This window comes from Lupinus angustifolius, chromosome LG06 (assembly GCF_001865875.1).
Source record: "Lupinus angustifolius cultivar Tanjil chromosome LG06, LupAngTanjil_v1.0, whole genome shotgun sequence".
Classification (NCBI taxonomy): Eukaryota; Viridiplantae; Streptophyta; class Magnoliopsida; order Fabales; family Fabaceae; genus Lupinus; species Lupinus angustifolius.
In genome coordinates, this window is record NC_032014.1 from 559,586 (window position 1) to 585,007 (window position 25,422).

Here is a 25,422-nt window from a genome sequence, read left to right on the forward strand (position 1 = left end):
CAATACCATTTTGTTGAGGGGTTTCAACACAAGTTCTTTGATGGATGATGCCCTTTTTGCTTAGGTAATCATGCATCAAGAATTCAACCCCATTGTCACTCCTAAGGCATTTTAGTTTCTTCTCAAACTGAGTTTCTATGTAGGAGATGAAATGGGTCAAATGAGACCTAGTCTCAGCTTTAGTCTTTAGAAGAATGATCCATGTGAACCTTGTGTGGTCATCAACAAGGGTGAGGAAGTACTTATGCCCATATATAGAAGGTGTGGCATAGGGTCCCCAAATGTCAGCATGCAGGAGATCAAAACATTGAGAAGTAATAGATGTGCTTATATTGAAAGGAAGTCTTTTTTGTTTGGCTATATGACAAATATTGCATGGAGAAACATCAAGAGCAGTATGAATAAAAGGGAAAGATTTTTTAAGCTGCATTAAGACAGGAATTGGTGTATGGCCAAGTCTTAAATGCCATATGCAACCATTATTAGTGTTTACAGAATTAGCAGTAATAGAGTATTGTGCTACAGGATGCCTAGAATCATGCAAATCTATCAAAAATAATCCTTGGTGTGGCCTAGCTGAACCAATCATCTTCCTGGTATGGTTCTGCAAAATCAAACACTTTTTGTGAGAAATAATGAAGTGGCAATTGAGATTATAGATTAGCTTGTTGACAGAAAGAAGATTAATGTGAAATTGAGGCACAAGAAGAACATCAGTTAAAGTGAGAGTAGGGGTGAGAAAAATTGTGCCTGAGACACAAGTAGAGACCTTGTCACCATTAGGTAGGGTGATGAACATTGGTGCTATAGATTTGTAAGTTTGAAAATTGTGTACATTATTGGTAATGTGATCTGTAGCACCTGTGTCCATGATCCAACAAGTCTTAATATTACCTGGTGGTGGTGTAGGGGATGCTTTGGTGTGTATGGCAGAATTGACAGTATGTTCTTCTGCTTTGGCATTATGCATCAGGTCTAGGATGCCTTGGACCTGCTCATCTGTAAACAATTTGTTAGCCCCTTGTCCTGATTTAGCTGTCTGTAGCTTACTGTCTTCATTACTTTGATCCAAAGGGAAACCAATTGTGTGGTTTGCCATTTTGGTGAATCTATTGTTCTGAAAGCCAGGAGGATAACCATGCTTAATGAAGCATGTCTCAATTGTGTGATTTGTTCTTTGGCAATGAGTGTAGAACTTGTTCCCTTGATTTCTGCCTGCACCATTGAATCTGGGTTTGTTTCCTCTATAAGCATTGCCTCCCCTGCCTCTAAAATTGAGATTGTTTCCTCGATCATTATTAGGACTTTTGTAACTGTCTTGGTTTGTGCTGAGAGTTAGAGCCCTATTTTGAGGCTCAGGTTCATGAATGCTAGGAACATAGGATTGTCTTTCTTGTTGGCTCAATAGGGAGAATGCTTTGCTTATACTGGGCAGAGGATCAAGGAGCATTATTTGGGATCTGACTGGAGCATATTGCTCGTTCAGACCCTTGAGGAATCTTATTACATAGCTCTGCTCCCTATAGCCTCTTACCAAGGGAATTATTCCACAAGAGCATTGAATAGAGCATTTGCAATTAGGAATAGGCATGAATGTTTCAATTTCTTCCCAAAGACTCTTCAATTCTCCGAAATACTCAGAAATGGTGAGGTTGCCTTGATTCAAATAGTAGAAGTCGTGTAGAAGTTCTGAGATTCTGAACATATCACCTTGCGAGAATCTATCTTGTAGATCTTTCCAAACCTCAGCAGCGGAGTCAATCCATATTATTGACTTGACAATGGATTCTTCCACTGAGCGTTGTAACCATGAAAGAACCATATTGTTGCATCTCTTCCATGAATCGTGTAATGGGTCATCTGGTTGTGGTTGCTTGAGAGTTCCAGTGACGAATTTTAATTTGTTCTTGGTGTCAAGGGTGAGCTTCATGGCTCGAGACCATGAATGGTAATTGTTTCCATTCAGGAGAGGGGTTACCAGAACCTGTGCAGGGCTTTCGGTTGGATGAAGATAGTAGGGATTATTGCTTTGATCAATGTGATAATTTTGTGTGGCCATTGTTGATCAGACAAGAAGGAGAAGACGAGGAGTAGAGTGTTTGGGAAGATGAATCAGAGCATTGAATGCTCTGATACCATCTTAGAGAAGATGGACAGCGGAAAGAGAAGAAGAAAGAAAAAGAAGCCCAAAGAACTAAACCTATAAATAGACAAAAACTAACTAAAACTAACTAACAACCAAAAACGGGCCTAGCAACAAAAGAAGCCCAAAGAAAACAAAAACAGAAGGAAAACAAGAAGGCCCAAAAGCTAAAACTTAAACCAGAAAAGAAGAAGAGGAAACCATTGAAGCTTGAAGCTTAAGGAAGATTTAACACCCATTCAACCTTGTGAATATAAAATTTAGAATAAAGATGATAAATTGTGAATAAATGATATGGGGCTACTGGATTTTCCCTTTAATTGAGAGTCACTGTTTCTGAATTAATAAACGAATCTACCTAAGACCTAAGTTATGATAATAGCCCACATAAATATTTGATCGACTGCTATGAAAAAGTAAAAGAAAAGTAATATATTTTAATATCTATATCTTTTTTATTTAAAATAAGATTACATTTTTACCTTTAAAATATAAATGAAAAAATAATTTGCTTCTCCATTACTTGAGAGAAGTCTCACTCGGATATCTTGATCTTTCTTGACTTGGACAAATATAGAGTGCTCCATTTTTCATAAAAAAAATAAATGTAGGTTTGTATTTTGAACTGGATGAAAGTTCGATGTCCAATTTAATACGTGCAAGTCGATTGTTTCACCTCTTTTAAGTTTGGAAACACATTGAAATTTTGATTCCAGAAATTTTAACATGTCCATTAAAACTAGGTGAGATAAGCTTATCTCTTTAGTGTTGGCTAAATTGTAAAACATAAAATGATAAATGTACGTTTAAACCTTATATAATAAGTTACTATAATGTTCTCATTCTTTTTCTCCTCTTACTGTGTGAGACCTCATATGAGTCTTGGTCTCTTGGATAAAAAAATATGAAAGATTTAACAACTTAGTTTCCAAATTATATTTTGATTCTTCACAAACATCACGAGAATCAATGAATCCAAATTAAAACATTAGAAATTCACAATTGTTATTCTTCAATCTTAATAGAATAAGAACATTTTTATTCTATTCTAATTGGGTTGTTCCTTTTGGATGTAAAACACTAACTTATAAATAATATATAAATACATTATCTTTATATTGAAAATAATGTATCTTCTCATATAAGAAGATAATTTATCTTCCCTAGCCAACAAAAATGTGACATGTGTGTTATTTTGTTTATTTTTAAAAATATTTTTATAAAAAATAATGAAACATGACACCTGTCTTAATTTCACACTGAGAAGATAACATAACTTATCTCCTTATAGCAGAATATACTTCATTTCCTAATATTTTTGTTTTATTGGCTACTAGTACTACTGTTTTATGTTTCTGTAAAATACTGATTCTAACTCAACATGTGACTCTAAAATCTTTGAAGTTAATCAACAACTGAACCAACCTATCTGATATAAAAGTCATACCAAGTTGTAGATTCCTACATATATCATCAATGATTCAACGTTGAAACATTTAAATAAATAAAATTACATTGTCAATCATCAAAACTATACATAACAAGTACTCAAAAGTGAAATCATGCACCCTCTAATTCCCTCTAATTGGACAGAAAAATATTTAATAATTACAATTTTAACTTAAATAATTTTTTTCGACCATAATATCTATGACTGCAATAATATTTAATATTAATATCTAAGATCATGACAGAAACCTACGTGGTGGGTTTGAACTTGTCCGGTGAAATTGCAGCACCAATCTCAAGCTCTGGAAGTTCAGGTATGGTGGAGAGAAATGGCCCTGACTTATCATAAACCACATATACACGTTCTTTTGAATATTTTACCGGCACTTGAAAACTTATGCTATTGCTGCTGTTACACACCATGGATTTATTACTGCTATTACTAGACTTAAAAACGAAGCGAAGGAACTTTTGAAAGGAACGAGAGATATTGAAGTTCTTCTTCGTTACCACTGGTGTTGAAGAAAGTGGGACTCGGAGTAGTCCACGTTCTGGTAAATGAGACATATTGAATGTGTTTTGCTTGCAATCAGTTGTGGGAGTGTTGCGACTCGATTTTCGACAAAATTGAGTGGTCACAGATAGATTCTACATATGATGGAAAACTAGGATCCTATGGGATTGTGTATGTAATAAAATTAAATAGGTGGAAAGAGAGAGATGTTTGATCACTTTTATGTGATGGTTGGTGAAAATGAAGCACATTAGTTATGACTAGTGACCATAAAGGTTACTCTTTTTAATATTTTTCACGTCAAGCATATGTGGACCATTAATTACATATGTGCTGTTCATATTGTTGATAGTTAAGTATTCGGCAAATAGAGATATTTAAGTAACATATCAACTTTGATTTCTATTTAATTATAATTGTAAGATTCACTTACTCTAATAATAAGTTTTTTAAAATTATTCATCATTTTAGTCCCCAATTCTATGGACATTTAATGGTTTAACTTAACAATATTCAATCGGGTAATTATGTGAAGTATGAATTCATACAATAATTGGTCATAAAAAAAAGGAGAACAGGTGGGGACGAGGAATAAAAGTAGCCTTTGGGAGGAACTATTGTGTGAATGTATCATACATATAAGAATAGATACCAAGACTCTCATGATTCATTCAAGATTTAAACTACAACACTTGCATTCCTACTTCATAGCAATTTCAATTCGTTTATAATTAGCAACACTTCCATAAAAAGGCTACATCTTTTTGGTATAACATGGCAAGTGAAAAGAAAAGAAGTACAAATGCTTATATTGACCAAAAGGTAAATTAACGTAAGTTTCTAACCATGCAACATATTAATGCAATAGTTATAATATCAAAGTAAGAATATTGTTACTATGTTTCTAGTGTCACTATTATTTTCTGAATTTAATTCTTAAATAAAAATAATTCTTGGTTATTCTTAGTTAAAAGAAAATGAAGAGAGATAAATATTGTGAAAAAAAATAGATAAATATTGTGAAAAAAAATATATATGTTGTATGACCAAATAAAAATAATGTTTGTAATTGTGAGAAAAAAATACATGTTATTTTTATTTTATGGGGAGTTGTAATAAATTATAAAATAATGTGGTAAAAATGAAGATTTTGTTTGATGCTAGATATGCACTCAACAATTGATTTGGGTACTATACAACCACACTTGGCTTTTGATGAGAGTATTTTTTTCCTTCTGTTACCCTAAAACAAAACTAATTCACAAACATACCCTTAATCACTCAAAAGAGATTACTTTCTCCTTTTCAAATTACAATTTTTAAGAAAGTAGAACTTCCTCGAGTGAATGTTAAGGCCCAGAAACAACTTAGCGGGTGAAGCTCCAATTTTTGCCAGTTAAAGAAGAAACAACAAATGTTGCACATGTATAGATGCTAGAAGCCAGAAGACAATTTTTGCTTCTTCCATTTGTATGCAGCTTCCAAGATCTTTAGATTTGTTGTCTGAGTTTCATCCGGGAATAAATAGTCGATGTATTCTTCAATTCTGCAAAAATCAAATTAACATGAATTAAGTAGCAAAACAATAAAGACTTGCATAAATAGAATAATGTTCAGTTACAAAATTAACATCACTGCATAGACAGGGCTACAGGTTTGTCAACAAGCAAAACATGTGAACCATTTTGAGAATCTTTTATTAGGGGGAAGGGAACCACTTTAAGAATCCTTGGGAACTACTCAAAATAGAAAGAACTAGTTACATACCTAGTAGAACCATCTTCGGTAGTAACATGCCTTCTCTTCTTGAGCTTCTTGGGCAACTTAGGCTGTACTAAGCTAACATCGCCCAGCTCCCCAAACTCGGCCGCCTATTCTAATTGGGTTGTTCCTTTTGGATGTAAAACACTAACTTATAAATAATATATAAATACATTATCTTTATATTGAAAATAATGTATCTTCTCATATAAGAAGATAATTTATCTTCCCTAGCCAACAAAAATGTGACATGTGTGTTATTTTGTTTATTTTTAAAAATATTTTTATAAAAAATAATGAAACATGACACCTGTCTTAATTTCACACTGAGAAGATAACATAACTTATCTCCTTATAGCAGAATATACTTCATTTCCTAATATTTTTGTTTTATTGGCTACTAGTACTACTGTTTTATGTTTCTGTAAAATACTGATTCTAACTCAACATGTGACTCTAAAATCTTTGAAGTTAATCAACAACTGAACCAACCTATCTGATATAAAAGTCATACCAAGTTGTAGATTCCTACATATATCATCAATGATTCAACGTTGAAACATTTAAATAAATAAAATTACATTGTCAATCATCAAAACTATACATAACAAGTACTCAAAAGTGAAATCATGCACCCTCTAATTCCCTCTAATTGGACAGAAAAATATTTAATAATTACAATTTTAACTTAAATAATTTTTTTCGACCATAATATCTATGACTGCAATAATATTTAATATTAATATCTAAGATCATGACAGAAACCTACGTGGTGGGTTTGAACTTGTCCGGTGAAATTGCAGCACCAATCTCAAGCTCTGGAAGTTCAGGTATGGTGGAGAGAAATGGCCCTGACTTATCATAAACCACATATACACGTTCTTTTGAATATTTTACCGGCACTTGAAAACTTATGCTATTGCTGCTGTTACACACCATGGATTTATTACTGCTATTACTAGACTTAAAAACGAAGCGAAGGAACTTTTGAAAGGAACGAGAGATATTGAAGTTCTTCTTCGTTACCACTGGTGTTGAAGAAAGTGGGACTCGGAGTAGTCCACGTTCTGGTAAATGAGACATATTGAATGTGTTTTGCTTGCAATCAGTTGTGGGAGTGTTGCGACTCGATTTTCGACAAAATTGAGTGGTCACAGATAGATTCTACATATGATGGAAAACTAGGATCCTATGGGATTGTGTATGTAATAAAATTAAATAGGTGGAAAGAGAGAGATGTTTGATCACTTTTATGTGATGGTTGGTGAAAATGAAGCACATTAGTTATGACTAGTGACCATAAAGGTTACTCTTTTTAATATTTTTCACGTCAAGCATATGTGGACCATTAATTACATATGTGCTGTTCATATTGTTGATAGTTAAGTATTCGGCAAATAGAGATATTTAAGTAACATATCAACTTTGATTTCTATTTAATTATAATTGTAAGATTCACTTACTCTAATAATAAGTTTTTTAAAATTATTCATCATTTTAGTCCCCAATTCTATGGACATTTAATGGTTTAACTTAACAATATTCAATCGGGTAATTATGTGAAGTATGAATTCATACAATAATTGGTCATAAAAAAAAGGAGAACAGGTGGGGACGAGGAATAAAAGTAGCCTTTGGGAGGAACTATTGTGTGAATGTATCATACATATAAGAATAGATACCAAGACTCTCATGATTCATTCAAGATTTAAACTACAACACTTGCATTCCTACTTCATAGCAATTTCAATTCGTTTATAATTAGCAACACTTCCATAAAAAGGCTACATCTTTTTGGTATAACATGGCAAGTGAAAAGAAAAGAAGTACAAATGCTTATATTGACCAAAAGGTAAATTAACGTAAGTTTCTAACCATGCAACATATTAATGCAATAGTTATAATATCAAAGTAAGAATATTGTTACTATGTTTCTAGTGTCACTATTATTTTCTGAATTTAATTCTTAAATAAAAATAATTCTTGGTTATTCTTAGTTAAAAGAAAATGAAGAGAGATAAATATTGTGAAAAAAAATAGATAAATATTGTGAAAAAAAATATATATGTTGTATGACCAAATAAAAATAATGTTTGTAATTGTGAGAAAAAAATACATGTTATTTTTATTTTATGGGGAGTTGTAATAAATTATAAAATAATGTGGTAAAAATGAAGATTTTGTTTGATGCTAGATATGCACTCAACAATTGATTTGGGTACTATACAACCACACTTGGCTTTTGATGAGAGTATTTTTTTCCTTCTGTTACCCTAAAACAAAACTAATTCACAAACATACCCTTAATCACTCAAAAGAGATTACTTTCTCCTTTTCAAATTACAATTTTTAAGAAAGTAGAACTTCCTCGAGTGAATGTTAAGGCCCAGAAACAACTTAGCGGGTGAAGCTCCAATTTTTGCCAGTTAAAGAAGAAACAACAAATGTTGCACATGTATAGATGCTAGAAGCCAGAAGACAATTTTTGCTTCTTCCATTTGTATGCAGCTTCCAAGATCTTTAGATTTGTTGTCTGAGTTTCATCCGGGAATAAATAGTCGATGTATTCTTCAATTCTGCAAAAATCAAATTAACATGAATTAAGTAGCAAAACAATAAAGACTTGCATAAATAGAATAATGTTCAGTTACAAAATTAACATCACTGCATAGACAGGGCTACAGGTTTGTCAACAAGCAAAACATGTGAACCATTTTGAGAATCTTTTATTAGGGGGAAGGGAACCACTTTAAGAATCCTTGGGAACTACTCAAAATAGAAAGAACTAGTTACATACCTAGTAGAACCATCTTCGGTAGTAACATGCCTTCTCTTCTTGAGCTTCTTGGGCAACTTAGGCTGTACTAAGCTAACATCGCCCAGCTCCCCAAACTCGGCCGCCTCCATGTTGAGCCATTTCTCCAACAGCATTGCTCTTTCCTCTTTCAAATCTGAAGCTGACGATCTAAAGTAATTGAGAGCTTCCTCAAACACCACTGATGCATGCACAAAACAAAATATATAGAGGATCATAAAAGTTATTCCATGTATGTTCAAACTAAAAATGAACAATCATAAATAACATCCAAGCATAACATTGGGATCACGTACTTCTGGCATGCTGAATGCATTGCTTCTTTTGTTCGAGTGCTTCTTTTGTTCGAGTGCTTCTTCTGTTACATCTAAATCATCCTTATTAATAGCCATTGCTTCAAACTCTGCATAGCTCATCCATACCTTCAAGTGCTTTGTTCGATCAAGGAGCCTTTCATAAAGTGCTCTTGCTTTATCAAATTCACCCTCACCAGTCTCAAAGTCAATGTATGCCTGATTTTAATTCACAATTTAATGAATAGGGGTAGACCAATACATATACACTTATCCTAGACAAGGTATGCATTAGCAGATGACCATAGAAGAGAGAAGGAATGATAAAAGAGGAAAAAAATATCGATGAAAGGCAGAGGCTGCTACATCAAGGCAGAACTACTTTTTCATGTTTTTTCTGTAGTATGCTTATATCTGTTTTCTCACCAAATACTCATACATTGTTTTCTATGGCAACAATACTTTCCAGTAACTCTGATTGCATGTAACAGAAGTACCAATAAAAATAAACGGAACTATTATTACATTTTTTTAAAAGCAAGGAACTATCAGTACATATATAATCTATAACTTCATACTGTTATATTAGAAAAATGTTTTCTTAATTTTCTTGTTTATCCCCTTACCTACTCTAACCATCCCAGCAGTGTAATACCTAATGAAAGGTCAATAACAAAACAGCTTGTATACTATAAGTTAATATTCAATGTATTCCATAATGTTTTCTTAACCTTCAATGTATTCCATAAGTTAATTAAGCCTAGAAAAGACCAGTAGTCTCATAATAAGGGTTCAAGGTAATTAAAGGTATCCCAAATGTCATTTGTTATGCATGTTCTACATGTATAATGAAATCCCATATGGGCATTGACCTGGATGAGAAATAAATTTTACACGTACCTTCCACAATAGCTCAGGCATGTCCAATGCTGGTTGGGCGATTGCAACTTCAAATATTGCTCTAGCTCGACCGGTCTCAGCTAAAGACCTCTCTAATTCTGCGTACTTGCTCCAAGCATAGCAATTTTCAGGCGACCACTCCAGATACTTTTCATACAGTTTTCTACATCGATCTATATTACCAAGCTGCAGTTCTATCTCTATATACTTCTTAAAAATCTGTTGTCCAAAAAGAAAAGACGTGTCAGAACTGAGAAGATAACCATGTTGTAATGAAAATAGAATATTATTTTAATATCAACATGAATGTTACCTTATCTTTAGGAGCCTGACCAATGGCATTTCCTAATATTTGACGAGCAGCCTTGAGATTCAGCTGGCGTATTTCAAATTGGGCTGCAAGTAACCATATTTTCGCAAATGAAAACTTCTGGTGAGGTATCAGACTGAGACACTCCCTACAAATATCACAAGAGAACAGTATTTAACGAAATCTTTTAACATTAAATTTATGAGACATTCTTTATGACGAACTCGGTACATGGTACAGTGAATTTGGTACATGATACATAGGGTAAATCAGAAAATTATGAAATATGGTCCTAGGCCCTCCTCTTACCCTTAATCACTTAATTAATAACTTCTGTCAAATTAAATCTGTATTTCTATTATAATTTCAATTGTCAACTATTAACTGTATGGTCAGAATTTTCCAAATTAGGTCAAAAGATGTTAGACAAGATTACACTATCTCATACAGTAAGCTAACAAATCAATCAATCTTTTATGGGCTTCCGGGGCATGCATCTGTCCAGTTTTTTGGAATTTGGATTCATACATATTTTTAAAGTTTTCCATATCATGCCAAATCCACATTTGAAAGTAAGCCCAGTACTAAAATATCTGGCGGGAGAAAACAATTTATGGAAAGTCTCCCATAGTGAACAAATTGTAATACAAAAATCAAAAGCAGATAGTATACTGATAAGAACCTTGGAAGAACCACACCACAAAAGCAAGCGATTGAAGTTGGAGAGCCCAAAGCCTTATAACCCCACATTAGAATCTCATACTTTCAATGTGAAACTTAGTCTCCTTTTACGAAGCTTCTATAATTTGAGGTTGAAAAAAATATAAGAAAATTGTAGTCGCTCACATAGTTATGAGAAAGAAGAAATAAGGAGTTTGTTTCCTAAACTTGAAAACGATACTACCCAACCAAACATGTTTTATCAACCATTGTATGCTCTCTTTTTTATTGAAAATGAAATCAGAAAATGGTGAAACCAAACAGGCCCTTCAGTATAACAAAAGTCATTGTCATATATAAATAAAAATTCTCCTCAATATAAGAAGATTCCAATGACTTTCACTTAAATATATGACCCGGTGACTAATAAACTTATCAATGAAAGATCTCCAATAGCAAATATTACAATTCTCGTTACACTTCACCAAATTCCTAACAGACATACTTACAAGTAGTTTTTTTATAACATTGATGGACAAAATAGATATTTAACCACAATAGCAATGTTCAGAGAAAACCCAATATGATTATCAACTTGCACACTTAAATTTCACTAAAGGCTGCATACCTGTATACATCTCTTGTTCGCTCCATGTCTCCAGCATCAAGCTCTTCATATAGTGCATAGTTAATCCTGAGTTACACAAAGGTGAATAATAAACACTAATGGTAAATGGAAACATGCTTATATAAACACAAAACAGGAAAATAGGATTCAAATCAAGCATACCACAAATAAATATAGCGCTGCCATAACCGCTTCTCCTGAGCCGGAGGAACATTGGCTATAGCTCTCTCATAAACCTCCCTTACTCGTTCTTTATTGCTCACACTCTCTTCCAATCTTATATAGTCAAACCATGAATCATAGTTCGTTGGACTTTTTCCCACTTCATCCTCATATTGAAACCTTCTCTTCCCAACAATAGCATCCTCAATCCCTTCCCTGTCCCCATATTGCTTCTCAAATGCCACAAACTTGCGATACAAATCTTCCGCCCTTCCCTTGGGGATATGATCAAGGGCAAATTTGTATATAGCCCTTGCACGCTCCGCCTCCTTACACCTTTCCTCAAACTCAGCAAATGCAACAAATAACTGCTCTGCTTCCTCATCATCAGCGAGCTTCTCCAACGCTTTCTCATAAACATTCCTCGCCTTAACAACCTCACCATTCTTCATCTCAAACTTAGCATAACGAATCCAAGCTCCAACACGAGGATGGCACTGCACAAATCGCTCAAATATCCCTCTACCGCGCTCAACCTCATTATACCTAAGTTCAAACTTAATATAAGACAACCACCCCTGCTGATCAGGCATCCACTTCATCCATCTCTCGAAAACTTGCCTCGCACCGGCCACATTGCCGAGCATCTCCTCCATGTGAATGTACTTATACCATAACTGATCAACCCTAGGCAAAAGGGTAACCGCTCGGTCCCAAACATTCCTAGCATGATTAATAAACTTGTTCTTCATCTCAACCTCAGCATACTTGAGCCACAAGGTATGGTTCTTGTAATCAACCTCCAGAGCTCGTTCCCAAATGGAGCGAGCGCGTTTGAAATCCTTCTGTGACTCTTCCCACTGTGCATACTTGATCCAAACACCAATGTTCCATCGAATGCGGCGGATTAAGTCCTCAAACTCCTTCCGCTTACGGAGGCGATACTCGCCGAGCTCGGTGGGGTCAGTGATCTTCTGCTTGGGAGGTCGAATTTCAGCATCTTGAAGCCGAAGTCGAAGTCGAGATAATATGTAACACTTGAACCAACCCTTACAAAAAATGGTTTGTGATATATTGTTTTGCACTAATAATTTTAAATATGTTCTTAAAGGTTTAATATTGTTTAAGGATACAATTTTAATTTTGTATTACAAAAAATATGTTTTTAACATATCAAAGAGAGATAAACTTGCTTTTTTAATACATCCTGTATTTCTTAAACAATACTACTAGAACATTTATTAGCACAAGCCATCAATAAAATAAAGAACACAGAATATTAAAAATTCAAATGATATAACATTAAAAATTATTTATCAGGTTGAGGAAACTAATATGGAGATGATTATTAATTAATATAGGATTTTTGCTAAACATTGCCATTAGAAAGAGTCAAGATTTTCTCAAATGGTGAAAGAATTATTGTAGCAATAAATTTTAAAAATACTAAAAATATGGACTGTTCAAATTTATATGTAACATGTATTACTATATGATTTCACATTATGTAAAACTGAACTTAAGAACTTGTCATACTTTATTTTATTTTATTGTATCTGGTAAATTGTTTATTGCTTTTCTCTTCTCATGATGCATATATGATACATAATACATTGCACCCAACATATATAAATCTTTGAAAGAATGAATATATATAATATTGAAGCCATGCAATCCAACTTCTTCATAAAAGCTACATATTGTGTTGCTCACTTACCCTAGTTCACAAGAAAAAGGTGTATGTGTAAAATAAAAAACATGAGCACAAATGTGGGGAAAATCTGCATGGACCAAAATGGATTAGTATTTTTTGCTCATAGATTAGTAACACAATAAGGTGAGGGCTTAATCCGAGACATGACCATTTAAAGGTCTCAATACTAATGTGGACAAGTTTTGTCTATTGGTCTTATACATGTTTTCATAGTCAGAAAAGTGATCATATTTTCTTCCTTTTGTCACATATGGGCTTAAAGGACTCAATGCCAATGGTGATAATCTACCTCTTGTTGTCTTATCCAAATCAGAGACATTACTATTTTTTCTGCTTGTGAATGTGCCCAACATGATTCCCTTTTGAATCTTCGAACTAGGGACAATACTTGTACTTGTACTTGTACTTCTAACTCTTGCTGGGCTCAAAGAAGGGTTCAATGTTTGTTGTGACCTTTTCATCTTTAAACTATTAGAGTCTGTGATGTTGCCATATTTGGACAATGGTGACAAACTCTGTTTCAACTTTAAGCTGGACTTTGAATCGAAAACTTGGGCCTCATATGTTGTTTTTCTTCTACCTGGGCTGGAAGGAGTGGACAGTGATGGTTTGTTGATCTTGAAAGATTCTGAAACACCGGAAGCCATTCTTCTGGCCGGCGGGCTCAGAGGCTTGGATGTCGATGAGGAACTCGCCTTATTCACCCCTAAACCGCAACCATGTAAAGACGGTGGTAATGGTCTTGTTGCTTGCAATTTTGGTATTCCTGTATATAACAAATTGATATTCATTTAGTTATAAGAAAAGTATCAAACACACTTGTTATGTGTAGAGAGCACTCATACAGGACATGAGGACATGAGAACATGACTATGATTCGAGATATTAAATTAATAAAAAACATAAATCTTAACTATGAGATCATGTAAACTATGCTACCTTTGTCTTTTTTGGCCTTGTCCAGTGTTGGTTTCTTTACTTTGACACTTTTCTTGGAAGATACGTTAGAGCAAACAAGCTTTCTATCTTCACAATTTGACTTCGGTATGGTTATTAGTAGGAGCGGGTCTTGGAGCATTTCTTCTGCTATGGATGCATTATCATCTCCACAAACTTTATTCTGTTCTTCATTTTCTTCACTAGACATTGTAGCCTCATCCATTTCTGTCTCAATGTACTTGTTATCTTTAGCATTGCTATTATTACTTATAATCTTTCCTTTCTCCACAACTTTATAAGCAAACATTTCATATGGTATTTGTGATATTGAGGACAAAATAGAAGGCCTATCCATTGGGAAGTTCTTAAGGAACATTGCTTCTATGTCACAACAATCTACAGGTGGGGATAACAACTCAAGTTGATTGAGTTCAGGATTGATAACATGGAATTCTGTGTTCATTGAAAGTAACTTTTTGATGTAGCGCAAAATTCGACATATAGATGAGAAAGTTGGACGTTGAGAAGGGTCACTTTGCCAACATTTTTTGATCAAACTCACAAGGTATTTCGGTGAACGGTGTGGGAACAAAGGCCTTTCCCCTCCTTTGATTTTTTGGTTTGTTTTGTCACCTTGAAGATGGTTATCTTCAAAAGGCACTTTACCTGTTAAAAGTTCAAAACATATCATTCCAAAGCTATATGCATCAGCTTTCTCAGAGTACTTGGAAGATGTAGAAGTATTTCCTTTTTGTTCTAACTCAGTTAGAACTTCTGGGGCATACCAGATAGAAGGGTTAAACTCCTCATTATTTGAAGTTTTAGTTTCAATATTTTTGACACAAGTCAGGCCAAACCCTGCAACCTTTGCTTGAAAATAACCTTCTTGGCAGTTTCTAGGTCTGAGCAGGACATTATAAGGGTTAAGGTCACCATGGTAAATTTTTTTGGAGTGTAGGTACTCAATGCCTCTTCCCATTTGAAGCATGAGATCCACAACAACGGGTATAGAGAACAAAATTTGTCTCCTTGGACCACAATTCTCCTTCATGTAGGTCCATAAGTCCTTGTTCATCAACTCCATCACAACAGAAATCTCTCTTTTCTCATCATCATAAAAACCACACAGGTATTGCAATATGTTAGGATGAGAAAGTGAAAGAAGGGTTGAAATCTCGGTCTGGTATGTTCGCATCTCCCCAACAAAGTGCCTCAATGCAAAGCTTTGTCCAAGCCATTGGATTTCCTTAAAGTCTCGACCGCGGCCTAATCTTCGCCGCACTTGGTAATCCTTAGCCCCTAGCAGCACTGAAATTGGACATAGTTGAATGTTCATTTTATCTGATCCATGAAGCAGTTTCTTGAGCAACATATCCGCAAGGCGCAACTCATTCTTTGTCAATGTGTCTTTGTTAGAAGTTCTCTTCTCTTTAAGTGCTTCAATAAGTCTCCATCTATCTTCCCTCCAAGCATTCTCCAATTGCTTGCATATATCACGCGAAACCAAATACTGCTTGCTAAATCTCCATTGAAAAAGTTTAGGATCATTCCATTCCATGTCATATTTCCTTGCTAAGATAAGCGTTTTCTTCTCCTTCTCATCTTGATCAAGACCTGAGATCTCGCCAGCGTTTTCGATTGCCTCAATGACTGCAGGGAAGTAGCATAACAAGTTGTGGATGTGGAATTCAACACAATCATTGTTCTGAGAGAAAGTGATTGCTTTCCCCCACCAATCCTTGGAATCCAAGCAATGCCTTATGTAAAGTTCCCCTTCTTTGAAAACTCTGCATAGTTCTCTCAATGGAAATTCAAGGGCTTTCCATTTTGTGTTCCTCTCTTCCAGCTTCAGGTTCTGCCTTATGTCATCTGCTATTGTTTCAAATGCCAAACTGAAGATGTCAATGATCAAACCACACTGACGCGGGTTAATTTGAATCTCATCGCGCAACACCATTAGAGCTTTCAGACTTCCAACAACTTCTCCAATATGCCGGAAATGCTCCATTCCGGCTTTTATTATGGCTACCTGAAATCAAAGAACCACAAAGAAATGAGAAAAGAACAAAATTTCAAACTACATAACATGAAACTTCTAGGATATTTGTTCAACATCCATATACTACACTGTATGTTTTCTTCAAAATGATGAATCAGAACATACCAACAAGCCTTTGAACCGTGTAACCAATTCTTGCATACCATATACCAATTCATGGTAATTCACAATGTTAAGAAAGTCTTACAATTATATGGTAACGTGAATTCCATTACTATCAATGTGATGAGAATTGGAAACAGCAATATATACTTTTTTTGGTAGTACCAAATGTATTCTCTTACTTATTGGTAAGGAACTAATCCCTTTCGGATTCGTGGTTGTCCCTCCCAACAAGATTTAAGCATGGAAATAATAAGTCCATAAAGGGTATACCTGCTATGGAAAATCTTTTTTCTTTCTATATATCACCAATTATGTGACCGAGGGAAAATGAAAAATCACAAAATACAATCATAAAATATACCCTTTTGGAAGGTAAGATAAGGAAGCAAGACTAATGGTATTTTGTTTTGCTTGCAAGGTGGAATGATGAATAATATGAATAGTTGAGTTGTATAAGACAAAAGCAGAAAAGGACAACCAACATTTAAGACAAAAAGGTTACTAGAATGTTTTATGTTTAGTCACTGAAGAAATTGAAGGGTTCCCAACTAGAAGGAGAAAAAAAAGAAATAGTTTATTTGTTGTTCTTTAATACCTAGGAGTTATGGAGAATGCAAAATGAATGTTGCATTTGCACCTCTTTCCTCTTTGGTTGTTACAATATTACCACCATTTTCTTGGTTTAATAATGAACATATAATAATATTAATTTTCTTTATATATATAACCTCTATTTGACAATGATGCCAGAGCAAAAGAAAGGTGAGAGGATCTTGGACTAGCATTTTTTAGAAATTTGACAAACCAAAATAAGTTATTATTGCTTTTTATTCCATTCAACGCCAGCTTGGCCTATAGTGAACAACTAAGAACTTTTTGGACACAAAAAAGAATGAAATAAATTAAGGTATTAAAAGAAAGATTTTAAGATCTAGAGTGTAATATCTATGTACCATTAGTTTGTTGTTGTAAAAATTTATATACACTTAATAGATTATTTATTATTCGTTTGTATTATTTTTTTGAAAAGTCAATAATAACTGAATATGAATTATAAAGTTTTATGGTGATCTTCTCAAATACGAGTGAATAGGTAAAACATCATGAATATAAATAACTCAAGCTTAAAGCTTCACTTATGTCTTATAATCACATTTAACCTAAAACTCAAATCTTGCTCAATGTTGTTGCTATTTCGAGAAAAAGATATATTTTACAAACTCAACTTTGATGCTATATTTTTTTTATAAAAAGTCGTATTATTTATATATAAATATGAATGTTACGCACAGAGGTTTGGTAAAATTAATTGGTTAACCGACTGATAAATATAAAATGACATAAAAGGGTTGGTTATAAACAGTAGTTTATATGTCATAACTCGCTTCAATTAAAATATCAAACTAAGAATAATAAGCCTGATTTATATATTTTTAAAACTTCCTTACAAAGCTACTTATTAATTCGTAATCTAATAAATTCATTGACTTTATAAAGAAGGACATGAATGTGACCACATTCTAATGGATTTATAAATATCTGGGTTCAAAATATCGAAGGTGTAGTTGTAGATGAGACAATAATTGCAAGCCAGTCCTTTCCTGAATATATTGTAAAGAACTAAAGATTACAAATAAATCCTAGATGTAGAGGAGAGTGACATACATGTGGCTTAGGTCTCTCCTACCGAATTGAGATCACCTGTCTCAAGATTTGATATCTCATTGTGTATTAATTCTATCAAAAAATATCAACTAGTTAAAAAAAAATCATAAAAACAGAAAATAATTTTTTTGATTACTTATTGTAATGAGATTAGGGTGGAACATGGAGATACAACTTTTTTGGGGCATATGATAGTTGTTACTCTCACACGTCCACACCCCACAGACACACATGCCTCAAGTGGATCTGTATCTGTCATTTACTCATATATCAGACATATTTATTCATCAAACATTACATAGATATGCCTCATTAAACCGGGAAAAGAGACATAACATAACTCGAACGTTTTTGTCATTATGATTTTTCAGGAACAAGGGACATTAGACTTTATTAAATATTTAATTGAGTTTAAGATTCTAATTTATAAACATAGATTTTGTGGAAATAGTTAGTTATGTTATTCTCAGTTTTATTAGTTATTTTAACAACTTTATTGGGAAAAATTTAGTTTTCAGTTTTTAAAATAGTATTATTTAAAATACTATCATCAATTTAAGTTTTTACTAAAATAATGTTATTTGAACCTAGATTGAAAAGATTATGGTCCCGAATGAGGAAGGTACAAGTTTCTCTGACTTCTTGGCTGTGGATTTTTTTTTTTTTTTTTCTCACATGTATTCTCGTACTGGAGGTAATATTGTCTGAACCGAACATTTTTTCCATCCACAAAACTCGAACCCAAGATCTTGTTTAAGAGGAATCAAACATATATTACTTGAACCAATGTCCGCACGTGGCCGTGGACTTTATAAGGAGATAAATTCACTGGTGCTGCAGAGGCCCAGTCAGCATTTTTATAGAGGCCCAAAAATGTCACTATGTGAAACTTGGCATATTAGAGATTCTCTCTGATTTTCTGTCTAGCTTTTAATGGGAACGTTGAGAACAGACCTCATTTTTGCCAAAACAGAAAATGAAAATGGAAAAGAAGTTTATCGTTACCATTAGTTTTGGTTTTTAAGGTAAATATTGGTGGAATTGAATTTCTGTGCTTGATTTAATTGTTTGCCAACAAATTAAAAATAAAATTTTATTTTATTAAAATAATATACTAATTTCATGTCTAGATATAAGTGAAACGTGACAGAAATACATCTATTGTCCATAATTTATGTCACTTCATGTGCAATAAACTTATGATTAGTCATAAAAATATTTAATAATTAAACTTTAACTCAAATATTTTTTAATTGAACAATCACAAGTACATAGCATATGGAGTGAAACAAACTGTGAGACAACAAATATGTATCTGAACGGGATAGGAATGGGACACCAAGTTGAGACAAATGATCTCCATCCTATATATATATATATATGTATGCCTTGTATACCTAATGACTTTGTGTTAATAGTTATATTGCATGTGGCAAATAGTTCTTAATATACATGTCTACCAAAGGTAATTCGTTTTGAATTTGCTATTATCTTCTAACTAAGAAGTTACAATCTTAAAAATAAGGATTGTTTGGAACAAAGATAATTGAATTGAAGGTAAAGTACAGAGGTACTTCAAAAACTAGTCAAAAAATTTATTTCAATATTATACTCAATATTTAAAAATAATAATATTACACTACATATTTTAAATTTTATTTCAATATTAATTAAATTGTATAAATTAAAAGTTCGTTACCAAAAAATATTTTCAAACTAAATACTTTTAAAAAGGGCAAGCTTTTTATGCATCAAGTGGGGTGTTAGTTATCATTTTTGAAGGACCCTTGTGGTTTTTCACCCACCCAATGACAATTGTGATTATCTCAAGTCACGTTTCACGGTTATTAGTATATTTTTAAGGGTAAAAATATAATATTAATAAATTAAAAAATATGTTAAAATATTTACGAAAATGGGATTAAATTATGGCCATTTTAACTGCAGTGAAGTGATTCGAAATTCATGTAGATTTGTAGCTTGCCCAAAACAAAAAGGCTGGGAGAAATTTCAAAAACAAAGTTAACTTTTAATATCCAAAATTAAAACTAATTAAAAAAAGAGCATGGCCTCATACAAATACAACATCAATTAGATATAACTAACATTAGTGATTAGTAAGATACTGAGATACATGTCCACTGATACAAAAGTTGTCGAATTTTGGCAACACAAGAACAAAGAAACTAAGTTATAATAACTATCTCAATGTTAGAATTCAAACAGCAACAAGTGGATCTGAAAAAAATAAATCGCTACTACTATCTTGGAAAAAATCACCATTCTTATCTTGGTAATCCTTGAAACCCAAATCCAAATCATTAGAAGAAACAAGAAAACTATCAGTGTCCCAATCATTAACCTTATCATGCCAACCCTTGAAACCCAAATCCAAATCCAAATCCTCAGAAGAACTGAGGAACATATCACTGCCCCAATCATCATTGAAGAACACACTTTCTTGAAAGTTATGATTTTTGTCAAATATATCATGTGTCGGCGAGGAAACTTGAACATCAAATACTGTGTCGTTTGAACTTCCAAACACTTCTTCAACTGACTCAGTTTTGTGTTTAACCGTTTCTAACGAATTCTTTGAAGCACATAAATATTCACACGCATTATTATCCTTAGCGGTTAAAGAGACAGATTCTTGTAGTAAGGAACAACAGTGAAGAACAGAAGTAGGAGAACACGAACTAGTCTTGTTATGAGATTCTTCTACAGATATATAACCGTGGCTTATGGTTAATGGTGTTTTGTTCTGAGTTGGTGGAGTTTTGAAATTGGTGAGCGCGTGTGGTCCACGTAGCATAATGGCGGCGTTGTCGTACACCATTGCAGCTTCCTCGGCAGTGTTATAGGTTCCTAACCACAACCGCACACGTCGAACTGGGTCTCTTATCTCCGCCGCCCATTTCCCCCACGGTCTCTGTCTCACTCCCCGGAATTTCTTACCGGAGTTAACCTTTTCCGGTAACCGACTCACCGAAACCCTTGCTTTTCCAAGCGCATTAGACTTAGCCTTGGCTCTCTTTCTCTTCCGTGAAACGACGCCGTCTTTCTCGAAAGACTTGAAAATAATCTCGTTGACGAACTTTGTGGGACGACGGTGGCGCGTGGAGCATTCACGCTGTTCTTCATCGCTGGAGGAGTCAGTGGCATCGGTGTCTGTGACAGTTATTCTCACAACCTTAGGGTATGAACGCTTCTTCACTAACTCTTCTTCTCTCACAAGTTTCGTGTGTGTAACGTAGCGAGTGTATTTTTCCATGTTGAACATGAACATCAAGCTTTTAAGTGTAGCAATAGATAACAGAATAAAAAGAGAGAAATAGAAGTGAATATTTGAAAAGGAAAAGTTGTTAGATAAAAGAAGTAAATTCAAGGAAAGTAGAGTATTAAATACTTGCTCTGTGTTCTCTTCTGCTATGCTCAGAGTGTGTTTTTTTAATTATTGTACTTTCTTTCTTTGTATAGCTTGTGAAATGATTGAATAAAAAAGATATGATACTCATGTAGTGCATAAGAATAGAAACAACAAATGCTACAAGCAAAGAAATGGCACTTAGAAAAAGGTGGTGAGACTCAAGTTTTGGTGATGAAGTAGTAGTAGTAGTAATGTTTCATTTTGGTTACAAAACCTACTAATTTATAGAGGAGTTAGTCAAAACTATCTACAAAAATTTTAATCACATATTAATATAGTGCATTTCCTAGAGGAGTTAGTCTAATATTTTAAGACTCTAATAAATTAAAGGTTTAATTACTTTGACTGACCTGAAACAATAATAACACAATTAGTTTTTCAACCATAGAGTAGAGTAGGGATAACATTGGTTATATAAAAAAATGTTATTACTCTCTCCATCTTTTTGTAAGTTAGTTTGAAATTTTTTGTTTTATTCATATTTGACTTTTATATTCTTTTCATTTAAAAATATGATGTTTAAAACTTGTGAGATATAGATAATGTAGTTTCCCAGCGACAAAAAAGATAATGTAGTAGCATGATAAATTATTAACCCATAAATATTGAATTCTTTCATATTTATATTATTCTATTCAAAGTTCTTTATACTATAACGAAATCGATAATTAAAATATTTTCATTTTTCCAAACATTGGAGTGACAAATGATATAATTAATTAATATATTAGAGATTTGGTAAAATAAATATAATCATGATAAAATAATGTTCACATCTCTTATTTATTTGAACTTGTATATTAAGTAATTTTATATAAAAGTATAAGGGTAATATTTGTGAAATTGTAGTTAACATTATTCATGAACTAAATTTATTAAGAAGAGATGTTTTTTCATGAACTTTATTTATAAACATATTTTTACCTATGTTTACTACCAAAATATTGTCACTGGAATATTCTCAGTTCACACTTGTTGTGTTCAAAAATAGGAGATCTCATACAAATGTAAAGATATATAAAAAATGAAAGGAATGTAAAAAGAATAAAAGATAAATTCTATTTTGATACTATAAAATAATTTATCTTCTTCAATTTATATATTGTTTAATATGTATCTTCTTCCTTTATCCATAGGCATTTTCATTTAAAATATATTATAAAAAGAAAAAATAATATACAAGTTAAACAATCGATAAATTTAAGAGAAATAAGTTATCTTCTGATTCAAAAAATATTTTATTTTTAAAGGAAAACGTGGTCCAGCGTGCCGGCAACAGCAGGCAGACACAAACGGTACATAAAGTTCTGTCCAATCACGTTACACACTCGGAATCGGATCAGTGTTCCTTTGACCGAAATTAATTAATTAGCATTAATCTAAAAGGTGTGAATACCTTAATTGAATTAAACTTGTAGTTGATTATAGTATTAAACAAATTCAATGACCACTTTAACTAACGGATAATAAAGGCTTAAGTATTTAACCGTCTGTGTTTTTTTGGTCGTATTAAAAACGCCCAGTGCACAAACTTTATCACATTTTAATGACTGTTATAAAGAAGATGGAGTACTAGATTATTCACATTTTATACTCTTTGTGCCAAGTTTTTTGACACTAGCTGTTTTTACCGTTATAGAGCAGAAAACAAGTCAATTTGCATAGTTTCCTATGCGTATTCGCATTCGTGCACGCCTTGAGCCACAAAATATACACAGGCTCCGGTACTTGTCATTTTGGTCTTTAACGCCACTTGTTTAGTGTATCTTTATTTAACAAGTTAGATTGTTTGTGTTTTACTTCCACAATGCCTTGTTTTGTTATGTTAATAAATAATATAAATGTGAAATATAGCTTTACTAAAGTAAATCTATTTAATGTAGTTGGAAATTTATGATCGGTCAAATTTTGCACAGGTTATTGTCGAACACCAAACATGTAAGATTTGGTCATGCAACTCTCGATCATGTTTAAATAGCCAAATAAAAGACGACTATGATGTGTTAAGGCATTGAAAATAATATATAGGACCACATACCTTTGTTATAGGACTCTCACACAATCTGAACAAGACTGTTATGCGGCATGAACAACACAAACATTTATTACAGAGATGAACATGTTGTGTGCACCATGTATCATACCCTCTATCATGCCGTGATAAGGAACCTAATATACAACTATGACAATTGTGATAGTCGACAAAATGAACGACCATGAATAAAACACTATACGAATGAGGGTACCAGTATGTGGAAACGGATAAAGACTATCATACTTTTCTGCAACAATCCTGACAAGATTGTTTATCATGCCAACAACAACTATCAGAGAATATTTTCTCTATATATAAACAGAGAATTAACACTTAGTAATCTCTAGTATTCTTACATATTTCTTCGTGTACTTAATTGAGCGTTAGAGTATCTTTTCTTATACTCACTCGGGCGCATGGCACATTCAGGCCAAATCCAATCCGAATTTCAAAATTTTAGCCCAATTTCCTCTACACTAAAGAACATAAATTAAATTATAAATAGATAAAAAATGATAAGTAATAAATAATAGTACAATTGTAAAGTAATATAAACATACGTAGAGTTTCTAAAATATCAAAATATTTAGAATAACATAAAGAAATTAAAACACTAAAAAGTATATGAAATAAATGTAATATGATATATGCATTAAAAAGAGATGTCTCTATAAATAAAATTAACTAATTTGACATATGTTAAGAAATTAATTAAAGAATAAGAAAATCACTTTCATTTAATAAAACTTATACAAATAATCATCTTACTATCAAACTTGTTTCAATTAGAAGGTAGTTTAATTTACTTATATTTAAGAGTAAAAAATATTAAAATAATTCCTACATGTAATTGAAATTAAAACTTATTTATTAGGTGGATAGTAAATCTAATTGAAACATTATAAAGTATTTGCAATTTTAATTTATTAAATGAGTAACTTCAATTTCAACTTGGGAGATCCAAAACAGTGTTAGCCTTCCACATATATTTAATATATATTTTTTATGTAATACAATATACATTTATATTTTATTTTTCAAATATATTCTTATTTACTACTTCTAAGATCAAAAAATAGTCAATTTTTATATTTCAAATGCGTATTAAATAAGATAATTTATTCATATTGTATTTAAATTTTATATCATTTATTGATTCTAAATATCTATACCATTATAGGAAGGCAAAATATACATAAGGATATTTAAGTAATTAAATATGTATAATTTCTATATCTCAACTTTACCCTTACAATTATATAAAGACAAATTATACCTAAAAAAAATCGAGGTAATTGATCTTATTTAATTCAATTTGAATGTTAGATTCAAGCTTTAAAATCTATAATAGTTTCAATTTCATGTCAATAAATTGTCTCATACTCTTTCATTATTTATTAAATTTCATTGAAAGACAAAGTACATATTTTTTCTTCCTAAAGTGAATGCTTTTGAACGATAATTTCATTGAACCATCATATATTCACTCTTGCAACGTATAATTGCAAATAGCTTTGCAATAATTGAAAGCGACTAAACAAGTTGTATATGATTACTTTATTTAGGTTGTTTTTTTACACTTTGGTTACCCTCTACCGATTATCATATGCTCATAACAATTTATATTATATAAAGATTATAAAATATTAAAATATGATATAATTCTCTAAAATGAAATATATAAATTAAATATTAAATATTAGAAAATAAGAATGCGAGTCGGCATGTACAAAATGTCTCTCAACTGAAAAACTTTCTTGTATAAATTATTGTATTAAATCATCTTCTTCCCACTTTATTGTACTTTATTGTAATATGGTGAGCTATTTTTACCAAATAG

General features: G+C 32.5%; 3 protein-coding genes across 3 annotated transcripts; all 3 read right to left on the reverse strand.

Annotated features, from left to right (window-relative positions):
* Positions 8,114–12,890, reverse strand: LOC109350371 (crooked neck-like protein 1). Its single transcript, XM_019591614.1, is given in 9 exon segments — positions 8,114–8,443; positions 8,665–8,863; positions 8,979–9,021; positions 9,024–9,194; positions 9,876–10,094; positions 10,189–10,333; positions 11,474–11,539; positions 11,636–12,719; positions 12,872–12,890. Coding segments are annotated over 9 exon segments (2,058 nt in total). The 3' UTR covers positions 8,114–8,331.
* LOC109350008 (probable serine/threonine-protein kinase DDB_G0271402) lies at positions 13,463–16,869 on the reverse strand. Its single transcript, XM_019591106.1, has 3 exons — positions 16,814–16,869; positions 14,289–16,317; positions 13,463–14,115 (listed from the first exon to the last, which is right to left on the reverse strand). The coding sequence occupies exons 2-3, from the start codon at positions 16,294–16,296 to the stop codon at positions 13,481–13,483; spliced, it is 2,643 nt and encodes an 880-aa protein (XP_019446651.1). The 5' UTR covers positions 16,297–16,317; positions 16,814–16,869; the 3' UTR covers positions 13,463–13,480.
* LOC109350372 (ethylene-responsive transcription factor CRF1-like) lies at positions 20,336–21,722 on the reverse strand. The gene has a single exon (XM_019591615.1). It carries the CDS (start codon positions 21,404–21,406, stop codon positions 20,336–20,338), a length of 1,071 nt encoding a protein of 356 aa, XP_019447160.1. The 5' UTR covers positions 21,407–21,722.

Coding starts and splice junctions, on each gene's coding strand:
- LOC109350372 (XM_019591615.1), bottom strand. CDS start 21,406: ATGTTCATGTTCAACATGGAAAAATACACTCGCTACGTTACACACACG.
- LOC109350008 (XM_019591106.1), bottom strand. CDS start 16,296: ATGGAGCATTTCCGGCATATTGGAGAAGTTGTTGGAAGTCTGAAAGCT. Junction 14,116..14,288: donor CAAGGCCAAAAAAGACAAAG/GTAGCATAGTTT, acceptor TGTTATATACAG/GAATACCAAAATTGCAAGCA.